We start from the raw sequence: 24,401 nt of genomic DNA, 5'->3' as shown, positions 1-24,401 counted from the left end.
CTGGTCTACAAAGTGAGTTCCAGGACAGCCAGGGCTATACAGAGAAACCCTGTCTCGAAAAACCAAAAAAAAAAAAAGAAAAAAGAAAAGGGGGGGGGGGCTGTATGTTCTCTGCCGAGTGCTTCATGTCTGCTATCTCACTGATTCCTCATAGTAACTGCACAGCGTTAACTCCCACTGAGTGCATGAGGGAAATCAGGGGCAGAGATGCCTTTGGACCTGGCTCTAGGTCTGTCCCCTTCACAGACTAAGCAAGGCATCTCATTTTAGCTTCCCTAGGAGAATTCTCCAGGAAGTCGCAGAGATGGGGAAGTGTGTGTACACTCTCCCTGCAGGACACCTGTCAGCCAGACACACCTGCGTGCCTCCTGCTCGGCTGCCAGCCTGCCAGGAGTGTGCAGTGTCTGCTGTCCGAGGGGTGACAGAGGGCACGTTTATCGCTTCTGATGGCCATTTGGGGTTCCTGTCCTGAGACTAACGCAGGCCTTTAAACGTCCTTGGGGTGCACACCATGGTTCCTCTGCTCTCTGATACCTGTTCTTTCTCTTCTTTTTCCCCTCCTAGTACTTCCTCAGCAAGTACTCCCTCCTGTTGGAGGAGCTGACTTCCTATCACCTGACACATTATGTGAACACATGTTTCTCTGGCATGGAGATATGATTGGACTAAATGTCAAAAAAAAAAAAAAAAAAAAAAAAAACCACCAAAAAACAAAAACCGTGAACACAGAGTCAGTATTGATGCCTATAGCTGCCAGAGTGTGGCACAGAATTACTGTGTCAGCCACTCTGTGATAGTGCCAGCTGCAGTGGCCTCCTGGAAGCAGCCAGCAGGTCCTGTCCCTGACCACTTGGCAGGGATGTGTGACGTTTTAGGGCCCTCTGTTTCTTGAGATGCCAGAACCTCGCCTTCACACTTGCCTCTAAGACACACCCTGTTTGTTGCTTGTCTCCAGGCCAATGACGTTCTAATTCTCCGGAGCCATGAGCCCAATGCCCCGGGGTCTGCAGGTGTCCAGACCTCAGAGAAGCCGAGAGAGGGGCCGGGGAAGTCCCGAAGGGCACTGCCTTTCACAGAGAAGAAGAAAAAAACCGAGGCATTTAATAAAACCCAGAACCAGGAGAACACCTTCCCTTGTAAAAAGTGCGGCAGGTAAGAAGTCCCTTCCTTATCTTCAGAGGAACCCATTAATGTTAGGGCAGGGACTTTGACGCTGCTGGGGGCGGGGCCCGGGATCTGCTTTTTTGATCAGCTCAGTGGGTTTCCAGGGTAATGGCATCCTGAGGCAGGCAAGGTATGAAGGGGCGGGGCGGGAACCTCCCGAATGGGCGGGGCAAGGGTAGGGGCTAGGTGGACCGGCTGGGGTTTGAGGGTGAAGAGTGGAGGGGTGACTCTCTCATCCGAGCCCTTCCTGCCCACCGCAGGGTGTTTTACAAGGTGAAGAGCCGCAGTGCTCACATGAAGAGTCACGCCGAGCAGGAGAAGAAGGCCGCAGCTCTGAGGCTGAAGGAGAAGGAGGCTGCAGCGGCCGCCGCGCATCAGCAGGCGCTGAGAGAAGAGAGCGGCGAAGGGGAGAAGGGCTGAGGACCCTGCTGGATCCTATTGCCGGGCTCCCCAGCACCCCAGTCCCTGGAACCTCTAGAAGGGGCCAGGAGAGGGTCACTTGGACTTTGCTCTGCAGAACAAACCCGATAATGAAAAATAAACCGGCTCTTTTATTTACAAAGGCCAAGGACAGTGTTAAGAGCTGCAGGATCCAGTTCTCTCAGTATCTGGTTGGTCCCGAGTTCTGCTTTCCCGGAGCCTAGAGAGGCCGGGCCACTTGGAATGGGGTAGAGCTCTACAGCTGCTTCTCTGATCTCTGCTGTTGCATCTGTGCCTCTTTCATCCCAGGTCCTTAGTAAGCCACCACGGCAAGCCAAGCACAAGCTCGCCCCATGGCAGCATTGTTCCTCCTTCCGCAGAGGACCTGGAAGGCTGTGCGGACCTTTATCTATGCCCCCAGAGGGACTCCTTAGAGAGAGGTGGCCTTAACACCTGTGTTGTCCTTGTGCCGTCACGCTCAGGCCGGAGCTGCTCCAACGATCCCATCTGGAGGTCCCCACTTACTTAGGCGTATCTCAGAGGGCTATTTTCAACCCCTTTGCTGCTTGTTAACAGCCTGTCTGGGGCTGTCAAAGTTTTCTCAAAAGTTTGGCGTTTGTGCCCTGCTCTCAGCCTACTACACGGAGAGGAACTGTTCAGAGGCCAGAAGATGCAGAGCTCGGCCCGAGAAATCTTTTGACAAACCCATGACTAGCATTTTATACCTTTGAGTCCCGGAGGCTGCTAAAGGAGCCTCAAGCAGGTCCCAGAGAGGCCTGGCCTGCTCTTTGGTGCCAGCTTCCTTCTTGCCCGTCGAGTTCTCAGTAGCTGCCAGCTGATTCCACTGCACCCCACTCAATGTTGATATTCACAGCCCCACTCCCCCACCCCCAATACGGCATGCTGGAGTTTGCTGGATTCTTCCCTTGGAGGGTGATGTCCCCTAACTAGATTAGACAGGAGCCTTCATTCTGTGGCTTGTTGTCATTTGGGAACTATTTATTTATTTTTTAATATTTAAGTTTTAACATCCTCAGGGACCAGGGGCCTCTTGCTTTCCAGAGGTCCAAGTGCATTTATCCCAAAATAAGGCACCTTCTTGGCATCCCCAAACCCTCCCCCAGTTCCAAGGCCCTGGGGTCCCTTACCTTGTGGCTCTTGGCCACAGGAATGACAGAAACTGACTGGGCTGGGAAGGCAGGGAGTGTTATCAGTCACAGGAAGCCAGCAGATGTGGGTGAGATCAAAGGCAGGTCTCTGTCCTGCCCTTTCTGTACTTTCAAATGCTCGAGGGAGTTGGCAAGAGGCCAGAATTCTAGTTTTGGTTATCAGCCTCGATTCTGGCTTGAAGAAACCATATTTGGCATGGAATTACTGAAGGGTTGGAATGTTCTAGAGTCCCCTTCGTTTTCCAGTTCAGTAGGGGCCTAAAGCCACTTTTCTGATATCATCACTTAATTATAGTTGTACAAAAGAGTCTTAAGTGACCGTGTGTCTGACTGTTCAGAATGTTAGTAAGGAGCAGAGATAGCCTGCAGCCCGTTGGGAACTGGAAATAGAGATGGGGTTTTGTTTTGAAGCTACAGACTACTGGGTATTTCTTGCATTCATTTACACATTAGTATGGTTCTATGAGAGAGCTGCGGGTGGAAATAACAAACCTGTCCCCCTAGATACCTAGACAGTTACCTTCACCTTCAGTTTCCCCGGTTTGTTTCCTTCATAGGCTTCTATCAGCTCGAAGTCCCGGGATTACAAAAATCTGGTACCCTCTAGAAGCAGGAGGGCAACAAGTTTAGGATCTCTTCTAAATCACTTCTATAACGCGTGCCTTCACAGCTCAGCCCCAAAGTGCCACTTAGGTTTCCCAAGGTTCTTTTCTATTTAAACCATATCTGGCTCAGGCCCCTTGGCGGACAGGTGATGATAGCAGCCACATGAGATCCTTCAGCCACATGAGACTCCTCAGCTCAGTGGTACCAACTAATCCTTAGAAATCTTAATTAAAAAACAAACAAACCCAAAAACTTTTCTAAGTTCACAGAGACCAGATGACTATAGCCACGGGGGGGGGGGGGATCAAGATGGTACCTTTAGGTAGTGATCCCACCAGACACTGTTTTAGAGGGGCCTGTGCTCCATGCGCACGTGTGGAAACTGAACTAGTTCAAAGCGGAGATGCACGTGTGGCAGGAGGCTGGCGCAGGCGTGTCCTTACTGGTGCTTTCTCGTATGAACACACTGGGCTTGGCTTTTGTTGTTCTTTCTATTCAGAGCTCCCTGTTTGACAATAGCATCCCTATACAATGTCACCCTGCCTGTCCCCCAGCTTCCATCTGCATTCAGAGAAGGCCATGACACTGACCGAGCCTGTGTTCTGGGCCATCTCTGAGGTCTCTTGCCCTCACTGCTGTCCTTCAAGCCTTCAGCAGCCCCCTTAGAGCTAAAGTATATACCCACCCACCGTCCTGCCGCCCCACCTCCAACCCTGGCACAGAGGCCCTGTGCTCATGATGTCTAAAGGGATTGCCTATATTTAACTGCCTCAGTCACCTAACCTCTTTCTTCTCATGTGCCAGATGTTAAAGACAGAGGAGGAAGAGTGCAACAGTCCTCACGCCTCAGCTGTTTAAATGTTTTTATTGGGACTCACTGTTCTGGGTTATTATTTATTACCAGAGTGGCAAAGCCTAACCCCTTAGGTTTTTACAGGAAGTATGCATATTTTTATATAAAAAACAGTTGTGTCTAACCCACATTTGGCTGTGTTTGTTGCCTCAAAAAAAAAAATTGCAGCTGTTAGAACTTTTCCTCATTTGTCTCTTACGTTAAAGGCCTTGCTGGAGAGGATGGAGCACAGAACAGCCTTGACAGTCTGTAATTAGTGTACAAATATTTTAATAGCATAAAGTAAGTATATTCCTTTTATTTTGAAACAAAATGGTCAGACACTGCCTTTCATGTGTTTGTTGCCTGTGGCACTCTTTTTAAAAAAGACTGTTACATATTAAAATAGTGTATATATATATATATATAAATATTACCTTTTTGTGTACAGTTGTGATAGACCAGACTGAAAATTTTATTTTTTGTGTGCTTTTTATAAAAAAAAATTAATACACTAAAGAGAATCTTGCTGTGATTGTACTGTACCTATGTAACTTATTTACTTTTGAATGTTCTGTATCTTAAGACCTTTTATTAAATAAGGTTTAAAAAAAAATTCATTGTTGAATACCACATTCTTATAGGGGTGTTTTTGCCGTCTGGGTGTGATAGGCCTTGTTTTGCTTGAAGAGAACTTACACCCCTTTTCGGGGCCATCAACATTCTGTTTTGCTATCTTGTGTACTCAGTAAGGACAAGAAGGCAATATGCTTGCAGTTTGCCTGGCTACAAAGATAAGCAGTCAGGGGGGTTTGTGTACACACACACACACACACACACACACACACACACACACACACACACACACACACACTTTAAACAAGAAAGCCAAGTCAGACACTCACAGGAACCAGTAGATGGAATTCTCTTTCCTAGTTTTGTGGGGAGGAACCAAGTAGTTGCAGAGTGGGATCAGGTGGTTCCCGGAAGTCAGAGTTAAAGAGTGAAAGCATAGAATAGATGAGCAATATGAGTCAAGTCCGTCGTGGTAGATGCATATCAAAAAGGCCAGCTTAAATCCACGGCAAAATTAAATAAAGCATGCGTAGCAATAGTTAAGAAAGAATCGGGGAAGTGGGGGGGTGGGGGGCTGTAAAAAGAAATGCGCCATCATAGAATAGACTCCTCAAACCCCTTCTTGGCACCATAGCAACCGCCAGATCCTCTGGAGCCCGAGCATCTCGCGTCGTCATGGACACAGTTGTCACGGTGACACTGGGGGAGGCTAGCCGGCCGGTTCCGCCCTCCTCTGCAGCTGCACGCCGGCCGTTGCGGGAGCGCGCGGACATAAGCGCTGGGCAGAGCTGCCTCCAGTCCGGTTCCTCCCCCATCCCGTGCTTCCTACCCCTTGGGTCCCCGGTGCTAGGAGTGCCGCCTCTCCCCACATAGCCAAGCCACGGCCTCGCGTGACCCTCAGCCCGCCGGCGTGCCGGGGAGAGGTGGGAGGAGCTGCCACGCCCCGCGACCGCGCCCAGCCATCTCCCGCCCGGAGCCATCAGCCTTGAGCCCACCTTGCTCCCTCTCTTAAAGTGGTGACGCCAGACACAGCTGCAGCCAGTTCAGCCCTCCCTGCCCGGACCAAAGGGGGCGACATTCGAGTGATAGGCGGAGTGTCCCGTGGCTCCCGACACTGACTTGGGACCTGGAAGGGACAAGAAGGAACTCTGGTGTCTTTTGGTAATTGTGGTTGCTTGAAGCTTGTCGCCCCCTGGCCTACCGGGGGAGGAGAGCATGTTGTATTTATCCTAGGCCCTATAGCCTCGTGAGCCAGTCCAAGCAGTGTCTGTAGAACTGGCACTCTTAATAGTTGGGCGAAATGGCTATGACACTATTGGAAGACTGGTGCAGGGGAATGGATGTGAACTCTCAGAAAGCTCTGTTGGTCTGGGGGATCCCTGTGAACTGTGATGAGACCGAAATCGAAGAGACCCTCCATGCCGCGATGCCCCAGGTATCCTATCGAGTACTGGGGAGAATGTTCTGGAGGGAAGAAAATGCTAAAGCAGCCTTGTTAGAGCTCACTGGGGCAGTGGACTACTCCCTGATACCCAGGGAGATGCCAGGCAAAGGAGGGCTCTGGAAAGTGGTGTTTAAACCCCCCACTTCCGACGCAGAGTTCTTGGAAAGGCTGCATCTCTTTCTATCTAGGGAAGGGTGGACTGTGCAAGATGTTGCTCGTGTGCTTGGGTTTCAGAACCCTGCTCCAGCTCCAGGCCCGGAAATGTCAGCAGAGATGCTCAACTATATTTTGGGTAATGTTATTCAACCTCTTGTTGAGTCCATATGGTATAAGAAGCTGACGTTATTCTCCGGGAAGGACATTCCCGGGCCTGGCGAGGAAACCTTTGATTCCTGGCTGGAGCACTCGAATGAAATCATAGAGGAATGGCAGGTGTCGGATATAGAAAAGAGACGGCGGTTGATGGAGAGTTTGAGAGGCCCCGCTGCTGACGTCATCCGCATCCTCAAGACCAACAACCCTACCATAACGACCGCAGAATGCCTGAAGGCTCTTGAGCAGGTCTTTGGGAGTGTGGAGAGCTCTAGAGATGCACAGGTCAGATTTCTGAACACTTACCAGAACCCAGGAGAAAAGTTATCTTCGTATGTTATCCGTCTGGAGCCTCTGCTGCAAAAGGTAGTAGACAAGGGGGCCATTGATAAAGATAACGTGAACCAGGCTCGCTTGGAGCAGGTCATCGCTGGGGCCAACCACAGTGGGGCCCTCCGAAGGCAGTTGTGGCTGGCTGGGGCTGCGGAAGGGCCCGCACCCAACCTCTTCCAGTTACTGGTGCAGATTCGAGAGGAGGAAGCCAAGAAGGAAGAGGAGGAGGCCGAGGCCGCCCTCTTGCAGTTAGGCCTGGAGGGACACTTCTGAGTCCTAGGATTGGCCAGGCTGCTTTTGATATCCCTGTGACATTTTATTAAGCCTGCCACTCAAAGTAAGCACCCAGCCTCCTCCTGGCTTGGTTTTGTTTTCTGAGGGATGGGATGGGGAAGTCAGACCCGCATATTCCTGTAACATTCACAGAATTGTGTGATTGACAGGAGCTGCAACGGTAAAGGTGGTCCTTACTGCCTAAAGTGAATGCTTGATGCCAGCCCTCCTGGGGACATCTCTGACAGCTGTAAGAAAACATGAAGCTGTGACACTTCCTGTCAAGATGGTTGCCAAGCTGCAAGTTCTGATGCGCGCCAGGTTCACAGACTGTACAGTACAAACTCTTGTGTTTGTTACTAACACTGTGGATAGTTTTACTGTAAATTGTTCCCAATTTGTATCGATGGAAAGAATGTGATTCTATTAGAGGATATTACTCATCTTGAAAAATGCGGATTTCTAATTCCTCACGGCTCAACACTGGAATCAGTTTCCCTGAAAAGGATCCTCGGACTAAAAGTGGCATGTTAGAAAAAACCAGGCCTTTACAGAGCTGCACAATCAGTTCTTCACGGTGGAAGACAGAAGTCCTGGGGAGAGTGGCCATGCCCAATCTACACTTCCTTCACTTCAAAGATTAGTCATTTAATAATTGGTCAATGCTAAGGGTTCTAAGTTTGACGTTATTGAATAGATGTATACAAATAAAAATTTGAAAGTTCTCATTTTTCCTGACACGTATAAAAATTTTCAGTTAATTTAGCTCCGTATATTTTTCTCCTAACAAGGACTTTTGTTCATGTAAAACAAAACAAAAATTACCCTCCTTGCTATGAATATGAACTTAAGTTGCAGTGTCACCTACACATCTTGGTTGGGCGGTTCCTTGGTTGTTTTGTCACAGTCCTACTCTGTAGCTGAGGCTGGCCTGAAATTCACTCTGTAGCCCAGGCTGGCCTCAAACTTGCAGCGGTCCTGGGGTTACAGGTTTGAGCCACTACACCTAGCTATTTCTTGTAGATCCAGTCTCACTGTGTAGCATGGGCTACTGCTCTTGAACCTGTGATCCTTCTGCCTACCTCCTGGGGGCTGGGATTCTAGGCATACACTACCACATCTACCTTTCAATGGGTTCAATTTCCACATGACTTCCTCAAGGTAAGTGATAATGACCGAAGAGAGATGTTTCTATGAAATCTGATAGAAAATTGAATTGGGGCTTAGGTTAGCTAGCAACCTTTCTGTTTTAAAGTCATTGTGTGACTGACAGTGTTTCAGCACAGAAACAATGGTCCAGTCCACTTTGTGTGCAAAGTGTTTGTCTCCCAATAGCCATTTTATAAGTTTCAGTGTCTGCAGATGCCCACCTCTGAGCTCCCGGGTCAATCTGGAAATGCCCTGGAATTTTCTCTTAGGGTCTGAGACTAGAGCTGGGGTAATAGGCACTGTCAATCTCTGAGGTTCTGCTTCATGGACGCACCAGTGTGCAGAGAATGGGGCGGGGCAGGGTGGGGTGGGGGTGGGGGACAGGACTCTGCTGTTTGTTAATTGTGACTGTTAGCTGGTGGATGCTAATATTCTTATGTGTTGGTCCAGATTTTTCTTTTTAAAATATTGTGTGTATGTATGTTGGTGTACATGTCATGGTATGAATACGGAGGTCAAAGGACAACTTGCAGGAACCCATTTTCTCCTTCTACCACGTGGGTCCCTCAACGTAAGATTTGACTTCCTACACTTTTATACAAGCTCGAATTCCGCTATCCCGAGCTAACCAACCACTCTCACTTAGATATATGTTCTTTTTTTTTTTTTTTAAAGATTTATTTATTTATTATATGTAAGTACACTGTAGCTGTCTTCAGACACTCCAGAAGAGGGCACCAGATCTCGTTACGGATGGTTGTGAGCCACCATGTGGTTGCTGGGATTTGAACTCTGGACCTTTGGAAGAGCAGTCGGGTGCTCTTACCCACTGAGCCATCTCACCAGCCCTAGATATATGTTCTTAAAAACAAGGATGGAGTCTGCATCTTTCATGTTGTCGGCATCCTTGGCTTCACATAGGAACATAGTACTCGCTTTGATTGTGGGCAAAGACATGTGGAGGACACAGGACAACTTGTAGGCATCAGCTCTGTCCTTCCACCAAGTAGTTCTGGGGGATCAAGCTCAGGTTGGCAGCTTACGGTGACAGCCTTTACATGCCACGACACCTCACCAGCCCACCCTGTCCTGCCAATGCAACCTCACCTCAGTGGTTGCTAGATTGCCTTCTTCAGTAGCAACAAGTGAAGCTAAGATCACGCGCATGCAGGTCCAGCACTTTACCACTGTACGGCAGGACTGCCCCTTGTTCTGGTTTGTTGTGCCCCTTGTTCTGGTTTGTTGTTTTAGAAGTCTCACATTGTACAAAGGAAGCTGTCCTGCAACTTGCTATGTAGCTGAGGTTGGTTTTGAACTTATAATTTCCTGCCTCATGTTCCCCAGGGCTGGTATTCTATAGGCTTGTGCCACCATGTTTAGAATACTTTCTTTATATAGCTGATTGATTGCATCCCACGAGGAAAAGTATTTTACTATTTAATTAAATGTAAGGCCCACACATCCCTACGGAATACGAAACACGTGAGCATTCCCCTTTCCCAGTCTCTTTGAGTTGAGTTTCCTCTGTAGCCTAGACTATTCTTGAACTTGCCTAGCCTCCTGCCTCAGTCTCCTGAGATGCTGATAGACACACATCCTTTGAGTAAGAAAACAGTGAATTAAAAGTAACTGATTTGATTTGTTTTCTTTCTATAAGCTCAAAAAATTTTAAATTCTGATTTTTTTAGGAAGGTATATTCAAAGACCAGTGGGATCATAGAAACTGCATGGCAGTTTTATTCTGTAACTAAAGTACATTTTGACTGACAGCACAGACTACACTGGCAAATGTATGGTGCTCTTGATACTGTGGGGTTACCCTGTTTCTCAAGGGTCTCTCGGCTAACCTTTACTAGGGATGGTCACGGGCAGGCAAGCTTGCTGACCATGGGAATCCTCTTTCCAGTGGTCACATAATGATGGGTGAGTTAGAAAGTCAGCAAAGGACATTCTCACCAGTGCTGAGGAAGAAATTAGCAGAGACTGATTCAGCTGTGTGCTGTGCACACCTTTAATCCAAGCACTTGGGAGGCAGAGGCAGGCAGATCTCTGTGTTTGTGAACAGCCTGGCCTACAGAGTGAGTTCTAGGACAACTAGGGCTACACCTGAGACCTTGCCTCAGTCAATCAATCAATCAATCATCAATCAATGCGAGTTAAGTGTCTCTGCACCCTGGTTGCTCTCCCTTTCTCTCCTCCCTGGCCCTGTTACCACATGCATGGATTCTACTATTCAAAAGCTGAATTGCTTTAGAAACCAAATATCATGAAAGCTACTCTAATATTAACTAGAGTATAGTAACCAAAGGACTTCTTTTTTTTATAAAATAACATGATTTATTACTATTTTAAAACAAGTTTCACAAAGTAACATTCAGAAACTCAATATTACTAAATAATTTAATGCACAATAAGTTTAGTCATAAAGTCATGCTACAAAAGTCCTGTAGAAAAGATTATTACCAAAGCATTAACAGATGTTACAACGGTCTTCAGAGTGAACATGGGTCTAGAAGCCAAAGCTTTGCGAATGTTGCTCCTGGCCATGAACGACAACCTGAGAGAAGCAGGTGGACTGGGTGCCTTCTGCTCTCCACTGGCCATTGGCAGGAGTGGTACCACTTGGCATCAGCGTCATAGGCAGGGTCTCCCACTGACTGGAGACATACCATGTAATGTAGACAACAGTAAAATGAAAATTTTAAATCTAGATATGGGCCAGGCGGTAGTGGTACATGTCTTTAACTCCAGCACTAGGGAGGCAGAGGCAGGTGGATCTCTGCGTTTGAGGCTAGCTTGGTCTACATACAGAGTAAGTTCCAAGACTGCCTGGGAAACCCTGTGTTGAACAACCAAAACCAAACTAAACCAAACCAAAGTTTCTATTCTGAATAGAAAAGTTATTTACACCCTCCCAGAGGGATGACCTCGGATACAACCCAAATCAGAAAGGCAGAAAATCCTAAGTGAGCATGAAGACGGACTGCAACTGCAGCGTGTGTGGACAAAGGTTGAAGTCTGAGTCTGGACTCCTGTGTGCATTCCTAAGAGCCACACTCATAATTTTAAAGTGCAAATCTATTTTAAAAATAGTTTATTCTCTCTTCCTTCTTGTTAAATTTGTCAGATCATAATTGGTTGTCTGGGTCCTCTAATCTGCCCAATATGGGAAATCAATGAGAATCCGATTAGGACTTCTCCTGTGTTCTATCAGGCTAGAAGTCTATAGTTTTTCCTGTCTGCTTCCTTGCTTACAGTTAGTGATGGACACAGACATGGAACTCTGAAGGCTCAGTGATCACTGATGCAGCTGTTCACACTGGGTAAGGAAGGGTAATGGGCCATGACCTCGTCGGCTGCCACACATAACCCGACTCTGCTGCACGGCTGTTGCTTCATTAGTCACAGACTCATTCTCGGCCCACACAAAGGACATGCGTATCTGAGGCTGAAAGGGAAGGAGAGGTTTCCCCCCCTTGCCGTGTTACTGTTTACGGTCTCAGTGAACTCGGAACAGCTACCTCAGTCAGAGACAAGAACTCCTCACCCATTTTTCAAAGTGAATGATGACATGCAAACTGTCTCGGCCGGCTCACTGCTTTGTTCGTTCGTTTGTTTTGACCTCAAGAAAAACCCAGGTAAAAGATTCCCTGCTTTCTCTGTCACCAACTCTGAGCCAATGACAGATTTATTTCCAATGCTCCCTCTTGTTTTCAGACCCCTGACAAATACCCATTCAACAACAAACACCTATTCAAGCAGAAACTTCCATTCCAGAGCCACAGTTAGGGCGGCCCTGGGAATCATTCCAAGTAACTGAGTGGTGAGGGACAGCGCCGCCCTCCTGGTCAGGTGCACTGGACACCTGCATCAGCTAACTTCTCAATACAAGACAGTCTAGACTGTGCAAAAGAGTCTGCTCAGGATGACACATTTTCTAAAATGTAATATTAAGCTTTAGAGACAAAACAAAATCCATCATAAAGCTGGGTTTTGTTGACAGTGACAGAGGTAGATTGACTGATCAACCATTGTCCTAACAGGAGCAGGGGACAAGAAACTCGAGTTGAAATCCTACAGGCAGAAGTTACAGCTTCTAGGCCTGAGCTTCTAAGGCTGTGTGGGGAACATGAAACTGAGCATTGCATAAAAGGGCAACATACCTGATCAGCTCCAGCCATGATGGTAAAATGTCACCTTCTCTTACAATAATGCTAGTGGCACAGACTGAAGCTGACCAGCCTGCACAGAGGAATGCTGGGACAGGAAACACTGGCTCCTATCTAGAGAATTTGGCTGTCCCACCTGCTCCAGGGCTCAGTGGGCAACGCTTGCAGCCATCTTTTGTAACCATAACTGGAGAGGAGCTCCTGGCATGTAGGGAGTAAAGGACAGGGCTGCAGCTAACCTGCACACAGTGCACGGCCCACAAGTGAGACATACAGCCTAACTGTAAACAGCGCCACACTGAGCATCTCTGGTGCCGTAAGCACAGGTAGGAAAGCCCTCCAAGGCCTAGCTAGATAATATGGTCATTAGCTCAGGATCAGGAGACATAGGAAGTACAACTCCAACATACCAATATCATATTGACTGTGAAAAATTAAAATACTGGGTGTTCCTGCACCCTACCACTATTTATAATACTAGAAGTTCAAATGATCACAGAGAACATCTATTCCAAGTTGGTTCCATCTCCTATCTGAATGGCATAAGCCCCACCTTCCTCAACGACATTTTTTTTCAGTAAAAGATTTCAGGGCTGATCAGAGTGGGCAGGGAAGATGAGGAGGACAAGGACATCGAGGACAGCCTTAATTCTCTCAGGTACCCAGCCTTCCATTTCCTTCCTTCCTTCTTTCCTTCCCTTCCTTCCTTCCTTCCTTCCTTCCTTCCTTCCTTCCTTCCCTTTCTTTCTCTCTCTCTTTCTTTCTTTCTCTCTCTCTTTCTTTCTTTCTTTTCTTTTCTTTTCTTTCTTTTCTTTCTTTCTTTCTTTCTTTCTTTCTTTCTTTCTTTCTTTCTTTCTTTCTTTCTTTCTCTTCCTTCCTTCCTTTCCTCCCTCCCTCCCTCTCTCCCTCCCTCCCTCCCTCCCTCCCTCTTTTTGGTTTTGTTTTTTAAGACAGGTTTTCTCTGTGTAGCCTTGGCTGTTCTGGAACTTACTCTGTAGACCAGGCTGTCCTTCCACTTTCAAATTGAATGCATTTTGGCTTTAATTCCAGGAACATAGCTGCATCAAAGTCATTCCAATATTTGTGATAAGGAGCCGAAAATGTTTGTGTGTGTGTGTGTGTGTGTGTGTGTGTGTGTGNGAGAGAGAGAGAGAGAGAGAGAGAGAGAGAGAGAGAGAGAGAGAGAGAGAGAGAAATGGACACAGAAAAGCACCTTGCACATCTCTGAGAACCATCAGTGAATAAAAGACATTGAGAAATAGGGGAGGGGTGTTTCCCAACTACAGAATTGGAAACAAACACACATCTGTAAGTCACTTCACAGAGCCCGTCTGAAGCCATCCCCTTCCTGCCCTCACTCCAGGTGCGTTGCAGGAAGCACAGCATCAGCGGGAACAGGGCTTGCCTGTGTAAACTACAAGCAACCACAACAGTGTCCCCTAAGTTTATAGGCCTTCTGCACCACCAAGAAGTCTCACCACTGTTGCTCAGAAGAGAAATGCCAATGGTTTTGAACGTTTAAGCCAGTCAGGGTAAAGTTTCTCCCCATCAGAAAAGCTAAAAAGGAACACTATAAGATATTAGACTAGGTATTCTTTTTAAAAATTGATTATGCATTTAGTGTTTCGCCTCCATGTCTGTCTGTGCAACATGTGTGTGGGAGGCCAGAAAAGGACATCAGAGCCCCTGGAGGTCCAGGGGAGCTGTGAGCCTCCACATAGGTACTGGGAAGCAAACTCAGGTCCTGAGCAACAGGTACTCTTACCTCTGAGCTGCCTCGCCAGCCCACAACCAGGCATTCTTGTATGGATTTAGAGTTGATTGTCAACGCAGTGGTCCCTTCTGACAGAAATCGAGTCATTTTTAATGAAATGATAGCTATAAGTTCTCAAACCAAGGCTACTTATGTAGTCATTAAAAACAGAAACAAAAGACTCTGCCCCTTCACTGTGGTGACTTTCAGGGAGAACCACGTGGAGACAGGGACAAGAATCGGCAGCCTCTGGCTGAGACTTTAGGCACAGCTTGGCAGGGGTTCCTGACTACTCCACAATCAGTCAATGATTCTATCTTGGCCCACTGGAGACTTCATCTGGTGCTGATGCCATTTTACAGGTTTCAGAATATTTTTCTTACATGATAATTATACTCTTCACACTTAACTATTGCTTTGCAGGTCTGAGGTTAAGACACCTATAGTGACAATCTACAACATATTGCCATTTGCCCAAAACACCTCGCTCTTTCCTCCACAGCACTTACATGATACACTTTAAAAGCTGTTTCACTTAGATCTTCTCAAAAATATATCTTGAAATACTGTCTCACTTATTTATAGGTACCAAATTCAGTCTTTAAGTGTGTACCCTTATAACTGTAAAGCAAAGGGCATCCGGGTAAATCAGGAGGGTGAAGGTTTTCAAAATCTCAATGGTCGATACTTAGGACTATTGACTACTGCTTTAAACACATGAGAAATTATTTCTTAAAATCTACATAAAGCAACGTTACAAGAGTTGATGTAGTCGCAGTACTACCAAGGAGTGATCCTGCCAGTTGCGTTAGCCACTGATGGGGACCATGGGGTGTCTGGTTGTACATGATGACTTAAGCGGCATCCATGGTGCACAACCTACATTCCAGCTGACAGTGCACACATTTTTGGAAAAGGAAGAAAATAGACCATGAGCCAAGAAGCCTCCACGGCAGCCATTCTTCCTTTTCGGACCAGTGTTTCCAACTAGATGTTGGGCTCCTGCGTCCAGATACCGCTGTGTTCTAAGGGGAATGCGTCCTCTTACCGCGCTGCTTCTGAAGCAATGGGTGCTGCATTTGTGCTTCTGAGTTGTAAGGGCCTGAACCTTCTATGGATGGGAAAGTTGTCTATCTTTAAAATACCTGGGCTAAGAAATACTAAGCAACTGAGTACAAATAATAAGTCCGTTCCTGTTAAAAAATGACTGGTTTATAAATACTGGGAGACAGGTGACGTACTTAACTGGACAAGACCAGGACATCTGTAGTTCCCAAGGTTGGACTTGACTACAATTGGTGCTACTGGTTTGCGGGAGAAACACTGAATAGGTTTTTCTTAAAGGATGGAAGTGAGAGATGTGTTTTATCTTAAGAACTCTGCTCCACAAAACCTTTAAAATAGACAATTATACAAAACTTATCTATTTTTCTCATAACATTTAAATAAATTAACACAAAATGAAAAGTACAGCCTTAGCTTTCCTCTTCTTCATCCTCCTTAATTACTGGAGTACCTAAAATTTAAAAAAAAAATTATTTCTGGTATCTTTCTTTTTTGTTTTCTTTAAACAAGGACTCTCTATGTAATTCTGGCTGTCCTAGAACTCTCTGTAGACCAGACTGGCCTTAAAGTCAGAGATCCACCTGCCTCTGCCTCCTGGGCAGTGGGATTAAAGGTGTGCGCCATCTGCCTTTGTCTGCTGAGCAGTGGAATTAAAGGCGTGCGCCACCACGCCTGGCTTGTTTCACCCTTAAAGGAAGGATTTCACTGCTTCTAGGCAACTGTAACCACTCTTGGCCCTCTTTTTTTTTTTTTTTTAACGTGACTATTCATTGCTGCAAATGCAGTCTAAGTCATCTAAAGGGTCACAAGAACAGCCTGCATTTAGAGCTAGCACATCATTGTTATCCGTGTCATGTCACTTTAGGCCTAGGTTTGTCTCTACAGGGGGGAGAGGGGAACATTTAGCATGGCTCGGTTAAAGCTCTGAGGTAGACTGATCTAGACACTGAGTGGGAGAAGGAATGAGGGAGCGCAAAGAGCACAAGAAACCTTAGCGTATTGTGTTCATCGAGCGTGCGTGCGTGCGTGCGTGTGTGTGTGTGTGTGTGTGTGCGTGTGTGTGTGTGTGTGTGTGTGTGTGTGTGTGTGCGCATGTGAGCGTGCGCATGTGCCTGTTCACCTCTGTGCTAGGACCACAAGCTTTTTTACATGGGCTTTGGGGATCAAGCTCAAGCCCTTATATTAGGACTTACACATATAAGGCAAGCTCTGAGCACTGAGCCACCGTCCCAGCCCGTTCATTTTCCTGATTATGGTGATCATACATGTTGAAAGCATTTAAACTTAGTGGTGGTCCCCAACAAGTGTACCAGCTGCACCTATCGTCTTGACAGTGTGTCGTGGAGGACGAGCGCCTAGGTCCTCTATTTTGGATATGAGTGCCAGTACAAGTGAGTGATAAAGGGACATAGAAAGTGTCTGACTCGGCATGGTGGTCACCATCACCACTGCAGCCACCACTGCGTAGTTCCCATTCTTCCTTCAGTCAACTGGGCTAGTCAGAGTGGGCATGGTGGTCTTAGGGACGAATGAAACGCAAAAGGAGACCACAGACATACTTGCCTTTGTCTCTGAAAAACGTAGGAAACTGGGAAAAATAGGCACAGGATAATGTGAAGGTGGCAATGATTCTTCCCAAGGATGGCAGGAGAGGGACTCAGGGGTTCTGGAATGGGGGGGGTGGTGGTTCTGGCCCTGGCTTTTAATGCCACTGGGAGGAAATGAACTCTTGTGATTTATTTAAGGAGAGACTCTTATAATCACCATAGACCTCATTCAAAAACAAAAACAACCAAACAAAATGCCCATTCCCATGACACGGGTGTGTCACACGGCTGTGGCAGGAAGCCTCAGGACATCTCATTTCTACACTGCATGCATGCGCCTGTGTCTGTGTGTGTGTACATGTGTGTGTGTGTGAGAGAGAGAGAGAGTGTGTGTATGCTCTACAGGAGTCCTGGGAAGGGGAACAATAGATACACCTGTCAGAGTCCTTGTGGACCACTGACCTATAAACTTTTCCTCATGGCTTATTCTATAATGATGGCATCAACCAAGAGAGGTATTAAGAATGACTTCTTATAGCTGGGTGTGGTGACTTTAACCTCAGAACTTGTGAGTTTGGGGCCAGCCTGGACTACATAGGGAATTCTAGGCTTGTCTAGACTTGTAAGATGAGCCGCCAACCCCACTGGCAGAAGCCACGCCCAGTGTCGTCGTCCCCCACCTCCCTCACCCCCCACTCCCCCCCTCCCTGGTCCTCACACTCACCATCCAGCTTTTTCAGCTTGGGCACTCTCTTGGTTGCTTCATCGATCCAGGTGCCCTCGGCAGAGTGTTTCTCCTCCAGGGGATTACCTACGAACACCAGGTCCTCCAGGCACGGCAGCTCAGACAGCTTCAGGAACTCAGCTGCAAGCACAGACACTTCCCACGTTGGTAAACTTCAGGGTTACACTCTCGGGGCTTGGGGGACAGAATTCAGTCACTAGCTCCATTTGTGACTATGCAGGGAAGTGGTAAGATTCTGAAGATTAAGAGAAGCTTTACCACATAAAGTCATTATTTGAGGAAATTATGGGATTGGGGTGTGTGAAAACCTCTCTTCTCCCTTTAATACTGCCCTAATGATGGGAACAGAGAAGGCTCCATGCTGCAAAGAACAGCAATCAGTGTCTGAGGTGCTGCATCAGAAGCTAAGCTAACCCCCCTTAGTCTCCGCACACCCCATCATCTCTGAGTTCTTAAAGCAATTCACCCAAATTCTCACCACAGAACTTGTAACACTTTTAGAAATACTAGCTTACTAAACATGTCCCCTCTCAGCTGGGCATGGTGGCACACGCCATTAATCCCAGCACTCAGGAGGCAGAGGAAGGCGGGTTTCTGAGTTCAAGGCTAGCCTGGTCTACAGAGTGAGTTCCAGGACAGCCAGGGCTACACAGAGAAACCCTGTCTTGAAAAACCAAAAAAAAAAAAAAAAAAAAAAAACCAAAAAACCCCATGTCCCCTCTCAGCTGTGAACTACCTGGAGGCTGGAACAAACACACCATCCACCCGCTCTTGGCCTAGTTCATGGTGTATACAGTAGGGTGTTAGAACATGCTGAAAGAACGACACACAAAAGAGGCAGAACAATGTAGGCATCACACCAGCCTTCCATGTTCATTACATCTAAATGAACTTCTCCAGCCTTTGGAAGATACATTTTTTTTCACAATTAATAGGTCCAAGACCCACACAATCATATTTACTATAAGTCAATGTGTGTGTGTGTGTGTGTGTGTGTGTGTGTATCAGAGGTTGACATCAGATGTCTTCCTCAAATTCTCTGCACCTTATTTTGAGAGACCAGACCTCTCAGTGAACCTGAGCTCACTGATCCCACTTGACTGGCTGGTCCCATCAAGACCCAAACCCTTTGTCCTCCCCACCCTATGACCACGGGGACTGCAGATGCCCATTGTCTATTCCCAGCTTTCATGGGTACTGGGGATTTGAACTCAGGTCCTCATGTTTATGGCACTTTGCCCATGAACCATTTTCCAAGGCCTAAGTAAATAGTTAAATATATATCTCGTATTTAAAATTTGGAATTTCTATAGTTTCCCCTAAAGCTGTTTTTCTCTGCATTTAGAAATAAAGAGCCCTATTTTAGCAGGGCGTGGTGGCACACGCCTTTAATCCCAGCACTCAGGAGGCAGAGGCAGGCGGATTTCTGAGTTTGAGGCCAGCCTGATCTACATAGTGAGTTCCAGGACAGCCAAGGCTATACAGAGAAACCCTGTCTCGAAAAACCAAAAAACATAAAACAAACAAACAAACAAAAAACAAAAAAAGAAAGAAAGAAAGAAAAGAAAAAAAATAATAAATAAATTTTTTTTTTTAAACTGAAAGAGCCCTATTTTATGTGCTCTCCCCTGACTAGGGATTCTCTTTGAATTAGTGTGTTGAGAGTTAAGTCTCACTACCTTAAACTCTGAACTGCCTCAGGCTCCAGAGTACAGGGATTATAGCTGTGCATCGCTGTACACCTAGCTCCTTTTGGCTGTTTTCTACAAACAGGAAGCAGGAGCCTGTAGGAGCACGCTCAGCTTACCCCAGTCTTTTACCAGGTTATTAGACATGTAGAGAATCTTCAGTTTCTTCATGACATGGATCCCTTTCAACTTCTCAATAAAATTGTAGGAGATCCACAACTCTTCCAGTGTTTCTCCTACTGCTTCCTAGGAAGGAAAACATTGGATTTACACTTTTATTTTTAACCTGAGTGCCTGTATCCTCCCTTACAAGCACACAGAAAGGTTTTTAAAGAGATCTGAGACTTGCCAGTCCACCTGCTGAAGAGCTGACATGCCATGGACGTTATATTTCATGAAGGAACAAACAGAACATTCCCTCCCCTATTAAGTGGATCTAAATTCTGTTCTCCAATAGCTTCACAAGCATTCAGAATAGCTACTGAGATTGCAAGAGGAGAAATAATGGCACTACTCCATCATCTATATTGAATAGTAGTTCTAAATTACTTTCTTCCAGGTTATATTATTTGGTCCTAAGAAAACATAAAAAGTAGATGAACCAATTTCATTTATTTGTATTATGTAGGACACTGAGATCTCATTTATATTAAGTCCCAGAACTTGCTCTAAAATTCAAGTTTTTCTCAACATCTATTGGAGAAAAAATTATTAACACTGAGAGAATTTTGCATTCTAAGTGCCCATATATTCAGAACATACCATGCCCATTTTGCTATATTTATCCTATCCTATCTCTCAGATTCACAGCGCAAACCTCAGCCCACGCATTCTCACTCCTGTGTGTGTGTGTGTGCCAGTCCTTAGGAGCTGCCTACCTAGTTCGTTGAGAACTATGCTTGGGATCTCCATTGGCTTGGGGGTCATCAATTTGGCTGGGCTGGCTGGGCTGGCTGGCCAGAACACCTCAGGGATCCAGTCTCGACTTCCCCAGTTCTGGATTAGGGTCACACACTATCACGCTTTTTAAGAGTCAAACACAACCCAATTATGCTGCACAGAAAACACTTTACCAGTTGAGCTATGTCCTTAGGCCTCATGTTATCATTTTGATACATAAAATTCAGTTTTAAACACTTGATCTTTCCTTTCTTTTCTTTTCTTTTGTCTTTCTTTTGGTTTTTTTTTTTTTGTGTTTTTTGAGGCAGGGTTTCTCTGTGTAGCCCTGGCTGTTCTGGAACTCACTTTGTAGACCAGGTGGCCTCGAACTCAGAAATCCGCCTGCCTCTGCCTCCCAAGTGCTGGGATTAAACCCTTGATCTTTCTATTAGAATAAAAGTTATTATATTATACCATCTCTTAAATTTTAGGCAATCACCATTTGCACAAAGATTTTCAGTAACAGACAAATGCAATGATCCTTTCCTTTAAAACAAAGTGCTGGGTAGGACCCACTCTGTTTCTATTTGTGTGCCTCCTTCAGCCCTGACAATTTACATAGCCATTTATGGAAATGTCTGGTGGGCCCAGATCTATCTCTGGGTAACTGTCCTTTGAAAGACTATGGAAAAATAAAATCCTTAATGAATTCTTCATCCTGGCAAAACTAGGAGAAAAGTTGAGAACAGGGTAGCCTTGGGTTAACACTGCCATCTCAACCCAAACTTCATCTTAGTTTTAACTTTCCAAGTAGAAAGTGAAGAAATTTTAATCACTCCATCTTGGCACTCCTAAACCAGAAAATGGTGACTTAACTAAGATTTCTAAACTAATATTCTGACATCTTCTCCCAAATGGTTTAATTACAATATCACACATAACTTTTAGAGCAAAAGAGTGAGTCTTCAGGTAGTTTAAGTTTCACTATTTACAAGTTCATTGCCCTGGATCTCCGCCCTTCTCGTGTCTCCATGAACAGTGAAGACACGCCTTAGCACGCCTGTGCTCTGGGTTCCATCCTCAGTGCTGCGCTGGGACTTCTTTTTTTTTTTTTTAAAGATTTATTTATTATATGTAAGTACACTGTAGCTGTCTTCAGACATTCCAGAAGAGGGCGCCAGATCTCGTTGCGGATGGTTGTGAGCCACCATGTGGTTGCTGGGATTTGAACTCTGGACCTTCAGAAGAGCAGTCAGGTGCTCTTACCCACTGAGCCATCTCACCAGCCCCGCGCTGGGACTTCTTGTGAGCAGTATGTTAGGAGGTGTGGCTCATGCTAAGACCATTTTGGAACATACAGCAACAGATCATTATTGTTTGATTCAGATAATGTTACACTGCTTGTAAGACTTTAGGATGTGTGATTTCTAAATTCTTTTTTTTAAAAAGATTTATTTATTATATGTAAGTACACTGTAGCTGTCTTCAGACATCCCAGAAGAGAGCATCAGATCTCGTTACGGATGGTTGTGAGCCATCATGTGGTTGCTGGGATATGAATTCAGGACCGGTGCTCTTAACTACTGAGCCATCTCTCCAGCCCGATTTCTAAGTTTTTTTTTTTTTTTTTTTAAAGATTTATTTATTTATTATGTGTAAGTACACTGTAGCTATCTTCAGACACTCCAGAAGAGGGCGCCAGATCTCATTACAGATGGTTGTTAGCCACCATGTGGTTGCTGGGATTTGAACTCTGGACCTTTGGAAGAGCAGTCGGGTGCTCTTACCCACTGAGCCATCTCACCAGCCCGATTTCTAAGTTCTTAAGGACTATTTTTAACTAACTGATGCCAAGTATACAAGGACTAGGCCATTTCTCCCTTAAGCAGCTCTGAACTTAAACAGGGCCTTACTCTACCACTGAGCTGCACGTTAAAAAAGAAAAAATAGCCCTTTATCTTATATATGTTGAAGAAAAGCTACCTCTTCTATTGCAGCAATAAGAACTGAAAATTCCTCGGGATACATTTTTGCTCAAGAAGTGTAGAAGGCTCTATAGTAGTGGTTCTCAACCTTCCTAATACTGCAGCCCTTTAACACAGTTCCTCGTATTGTGGTGCCCCCCAAACATAAAATTATTTTCATTGCTACTTCACGACTGTAATTTTGCTACTCTCATGAATCATAACATAAATATCTGTTTTCGATGGTCTTAGGTGAACCTTGGGAAAGGGTTGTTCAACCCCCAAAGCATCACAGCCCATAGATTGAGAACCACCACCTTATAGAAATGAAAACTTACAAATAATTGTATTGAAGAACAACAAAATGAGCTAATCTTCCTGTAAGAAAAATGTATTGCTATAAAGACATCAATCAAATAAGTCTATACATTTAATGCATTTCTATTAAGATTTCCAAAAGGAATTTATATTCATGAATTCAACAAAGTGATTCCCAAATTTCTCCATAGTAAACACTCAAGCAAAGTCATAAACATTTTCAAAAGAGAGAGAACTCATCCTAGTGGATATCAAAAATAATATAAAGCTAAAGAAAAGAAGGCATCAGATAGGCAGCAGGGACTCATGGAAGGGACAAGAGGAAGCTAACCAAGCAGGAGCTTACTCACACACAGACTTTAGTGGACAGCATTCCCAGACAGAAGGAAGGGGACTTTAAAAAGGACTTCTTTTTATTTATGTGTACCTGCAGCAGACAACAGAGGGCATCAGATCCCTGGAACTAGAGTTACAGAATGGTGTGCGCTGACAGGTGGGAATGGGGACCAAACCTGGGTCCTCAACCAGAGAAGCCAGTGCACTTAACCACTGAGCCATCCATTCAGCCCCCAAAGAGACTTTTCTAAACATTGCTAGTCATTTGGAGAAACAGAAAGAAATAATGTCTAATACTTAGATACATGTAAAACTAAACTCAGGATGTTTAGTCATGGTAAACTCTATTTGGTGTATGTGCATATGTGTGTCTGTGTGTGTGTGTGTGTGTGTGTGTGTGTATGTGTAGAAGCCAGGGGTCAAAGTTAGATGTCTATATCAGTTTCCACCTTATTTTTTGAAACAGGGCTTCTCACTAAACCTAGAGCTCACCAGTCGGCTAGGCTGGCTCCTGAGCTCTCAGAATCCTCCCATCTCTGCTTCCCATTGTTGGATTACAGTGTGCCCCATGCTGAATTTCTCTGCATGCTGGGATGCAGACTCAGGTTCCACCACTTATACAGCAAGCACATTACCTACTAACCCATCTCCTCATCGCCACCACCTGCTGTACAATTCTCTGATAGCATTTCTCCTATAATGTAAGCTCATGCATGGCATATACACACAAGCAAACAATGTAGGCATTCAGGGAACATGTCATATGGATATGCTGTGCGAATTACACGGGAAAATTGCACATTACATTTCAAAAGGAGAATCTGACCTGGTGAGGTGGCTCAGTGTATACACATGCTTTCTGTCAAGTCTGATGACCTGAGGTTAATGCGCAGGACCCACAAGTGGAAGGGAACTGACATCCACACTCATGCCATGGCACACACACACACACACACACACAATACATAAATACTGAAAATAGACGAATAAGAATAAAGAGATACAAGCCAGCATGTACTGTGCAGCTTCACCTTCCTGGCTACAAAGCAATGAGAATATAAGTGGCCCAGCAAGCTGGGGGCAGTTTTAAACTGTCAGGGCTTTCTTGATACTTGGCATAGTTGGTGTTCTACTTGGAAAGTTTCTACCATCTAAAAATATTTTCTTTTTTTTAAAAAAAGAGTATGCTTTTTATAAAGAAATACATAACCTACCAGTCCGTTTAGGTTCTTTATGTTGTTTCTTCCTAAGGACAAAATCCTCAAGTTTTCTGTTGTGGAAACAAAGCATTTTGGTTATGAAAAATATATACACAACATCATGACTCTAGTAGAACAACATGTTATAAGGAACTTTATAAAATAAGTATCTCTACACACTGAATTAAAGACGCTCTATTACAAAATGGGCAGGAGAGCTGGCAGGGTTTAGACAACATGTGCTGCCAAGCTTGAAGACCCACGTTGGAAGAGTGTAAAGTGAGTTTGAAGGCTAACTGACTGCCCCTTTAAAAGGTTTCAGGCACTGAGGTGCGCAGTTCTGAGCTACTCTACCACTATGCTGGTCTAGCCTGCTTCCCAGCTATGTGCTCATTATTTGCATTTTAGCTCTCCCTGGCTGCTCCTGATTCGCCTGTCCTCTCACAGTGACACCCCGAGT

At 45.5% G+C, this 24,401-nt stretch overlaps 3 protein-coding genes across 6 annotated transcripts in view; 2 read left to right on the top strand and 1 right to left on the bottom strand.

Moving 5' to 3' along the window:
- The window catches only part of Elmsan1 (ELM2 and Myb/SANT domain containing 1), a 70,177-nt gene extending 65,379 nt beyond the window's left edge, over positions 1–4,798 (top strand). For both annotated transcript variants that reach the window (XM_021179360.2, XM_029484528.1), the window contains exons 12-13: positions 956–1,152; positions 1,425–4,798. In XM_021179360.2, the coding sequence (XP_021035019.1) occupies positions 956–1,152; positions 1,425–1,584 (357 nt within the window). In that variant the 3' untranslated portion in view covers positions 1,585–4,798. The remainder of the gene's footprint in view (positions 1–955; positions 1,153–1,424) is intronic.
- Positions 4,799–6,067: 1,269 nt separating this feature from the next.
- Pnma1 (PNMA family member 1) lies at positions 6,068–7,857 on the top strand. Its single transcript, XM_021179113.1, has 2 exons — positions 6,068–7,193; positions 7,300–7,857. Exon 1 carries the CDS (start codon positions 6,068–6,070, stop codon positions 7,127–7,129), a length of 1,062 nt encoding a protein of 353 aa, XP_021034772.1. The 3' UTR covers positions 7,130–7,193; positions 7,300–7,857.
- A 5,527-nt stretch (positions 7,858–13,384) lies between these two features.
- Dnal1 (dynein axonemal light chain 1) overlaps positions 13,385–24,401 on the bottom strand; it is a 28,175-nt gene continuing 17,158 nt past the window's right edge. For all 3 annotated transcript variants that reach the window (XM_021178986.2, XM_029484895.1, XM_029484894.1), the window contains exons 5-8: positions 23,957–24,012; positions 19,365–19,491; positions 17,537–17,677; positions 13,385–15,716 (exon numbers count right to left, since the gene is read on the bottom strand). In XM_021178986.2, the coding sequence (XP_021034645.1) occupies positions 15,676–15,716; positions 17,537–17,677; positions 19,365–19,491; positions 23,957–24,012 (365 nt within the window). In that variant the 3' untranslated portion in view covers positions 13,385–15,675. The remainder of the gene's footprint in view (positions 15,717–17,536; positions 17,678–19,364; positions 19,492–23,956; positions 24,013–24,401) is intronic.

Source organism: Mus caroli, chromosome 12 (assembly GCF_900094665.2).
Source record: "Mus caroli chromosome 12, CAROLI_EIJ_v1.1, whole genome shotgun sequence".
NCBI classification, from domain to species: domain Eukaryota; kingdom Metazoa; phylum Chordata; class Mammalia; order Rodentia; family Muridae; genus Mus; species Mus caroli.
Note: the sequence above shows the minus strand (reverse complement) of the source record. Positions and strands in the feature narration are given on the sequence as shown.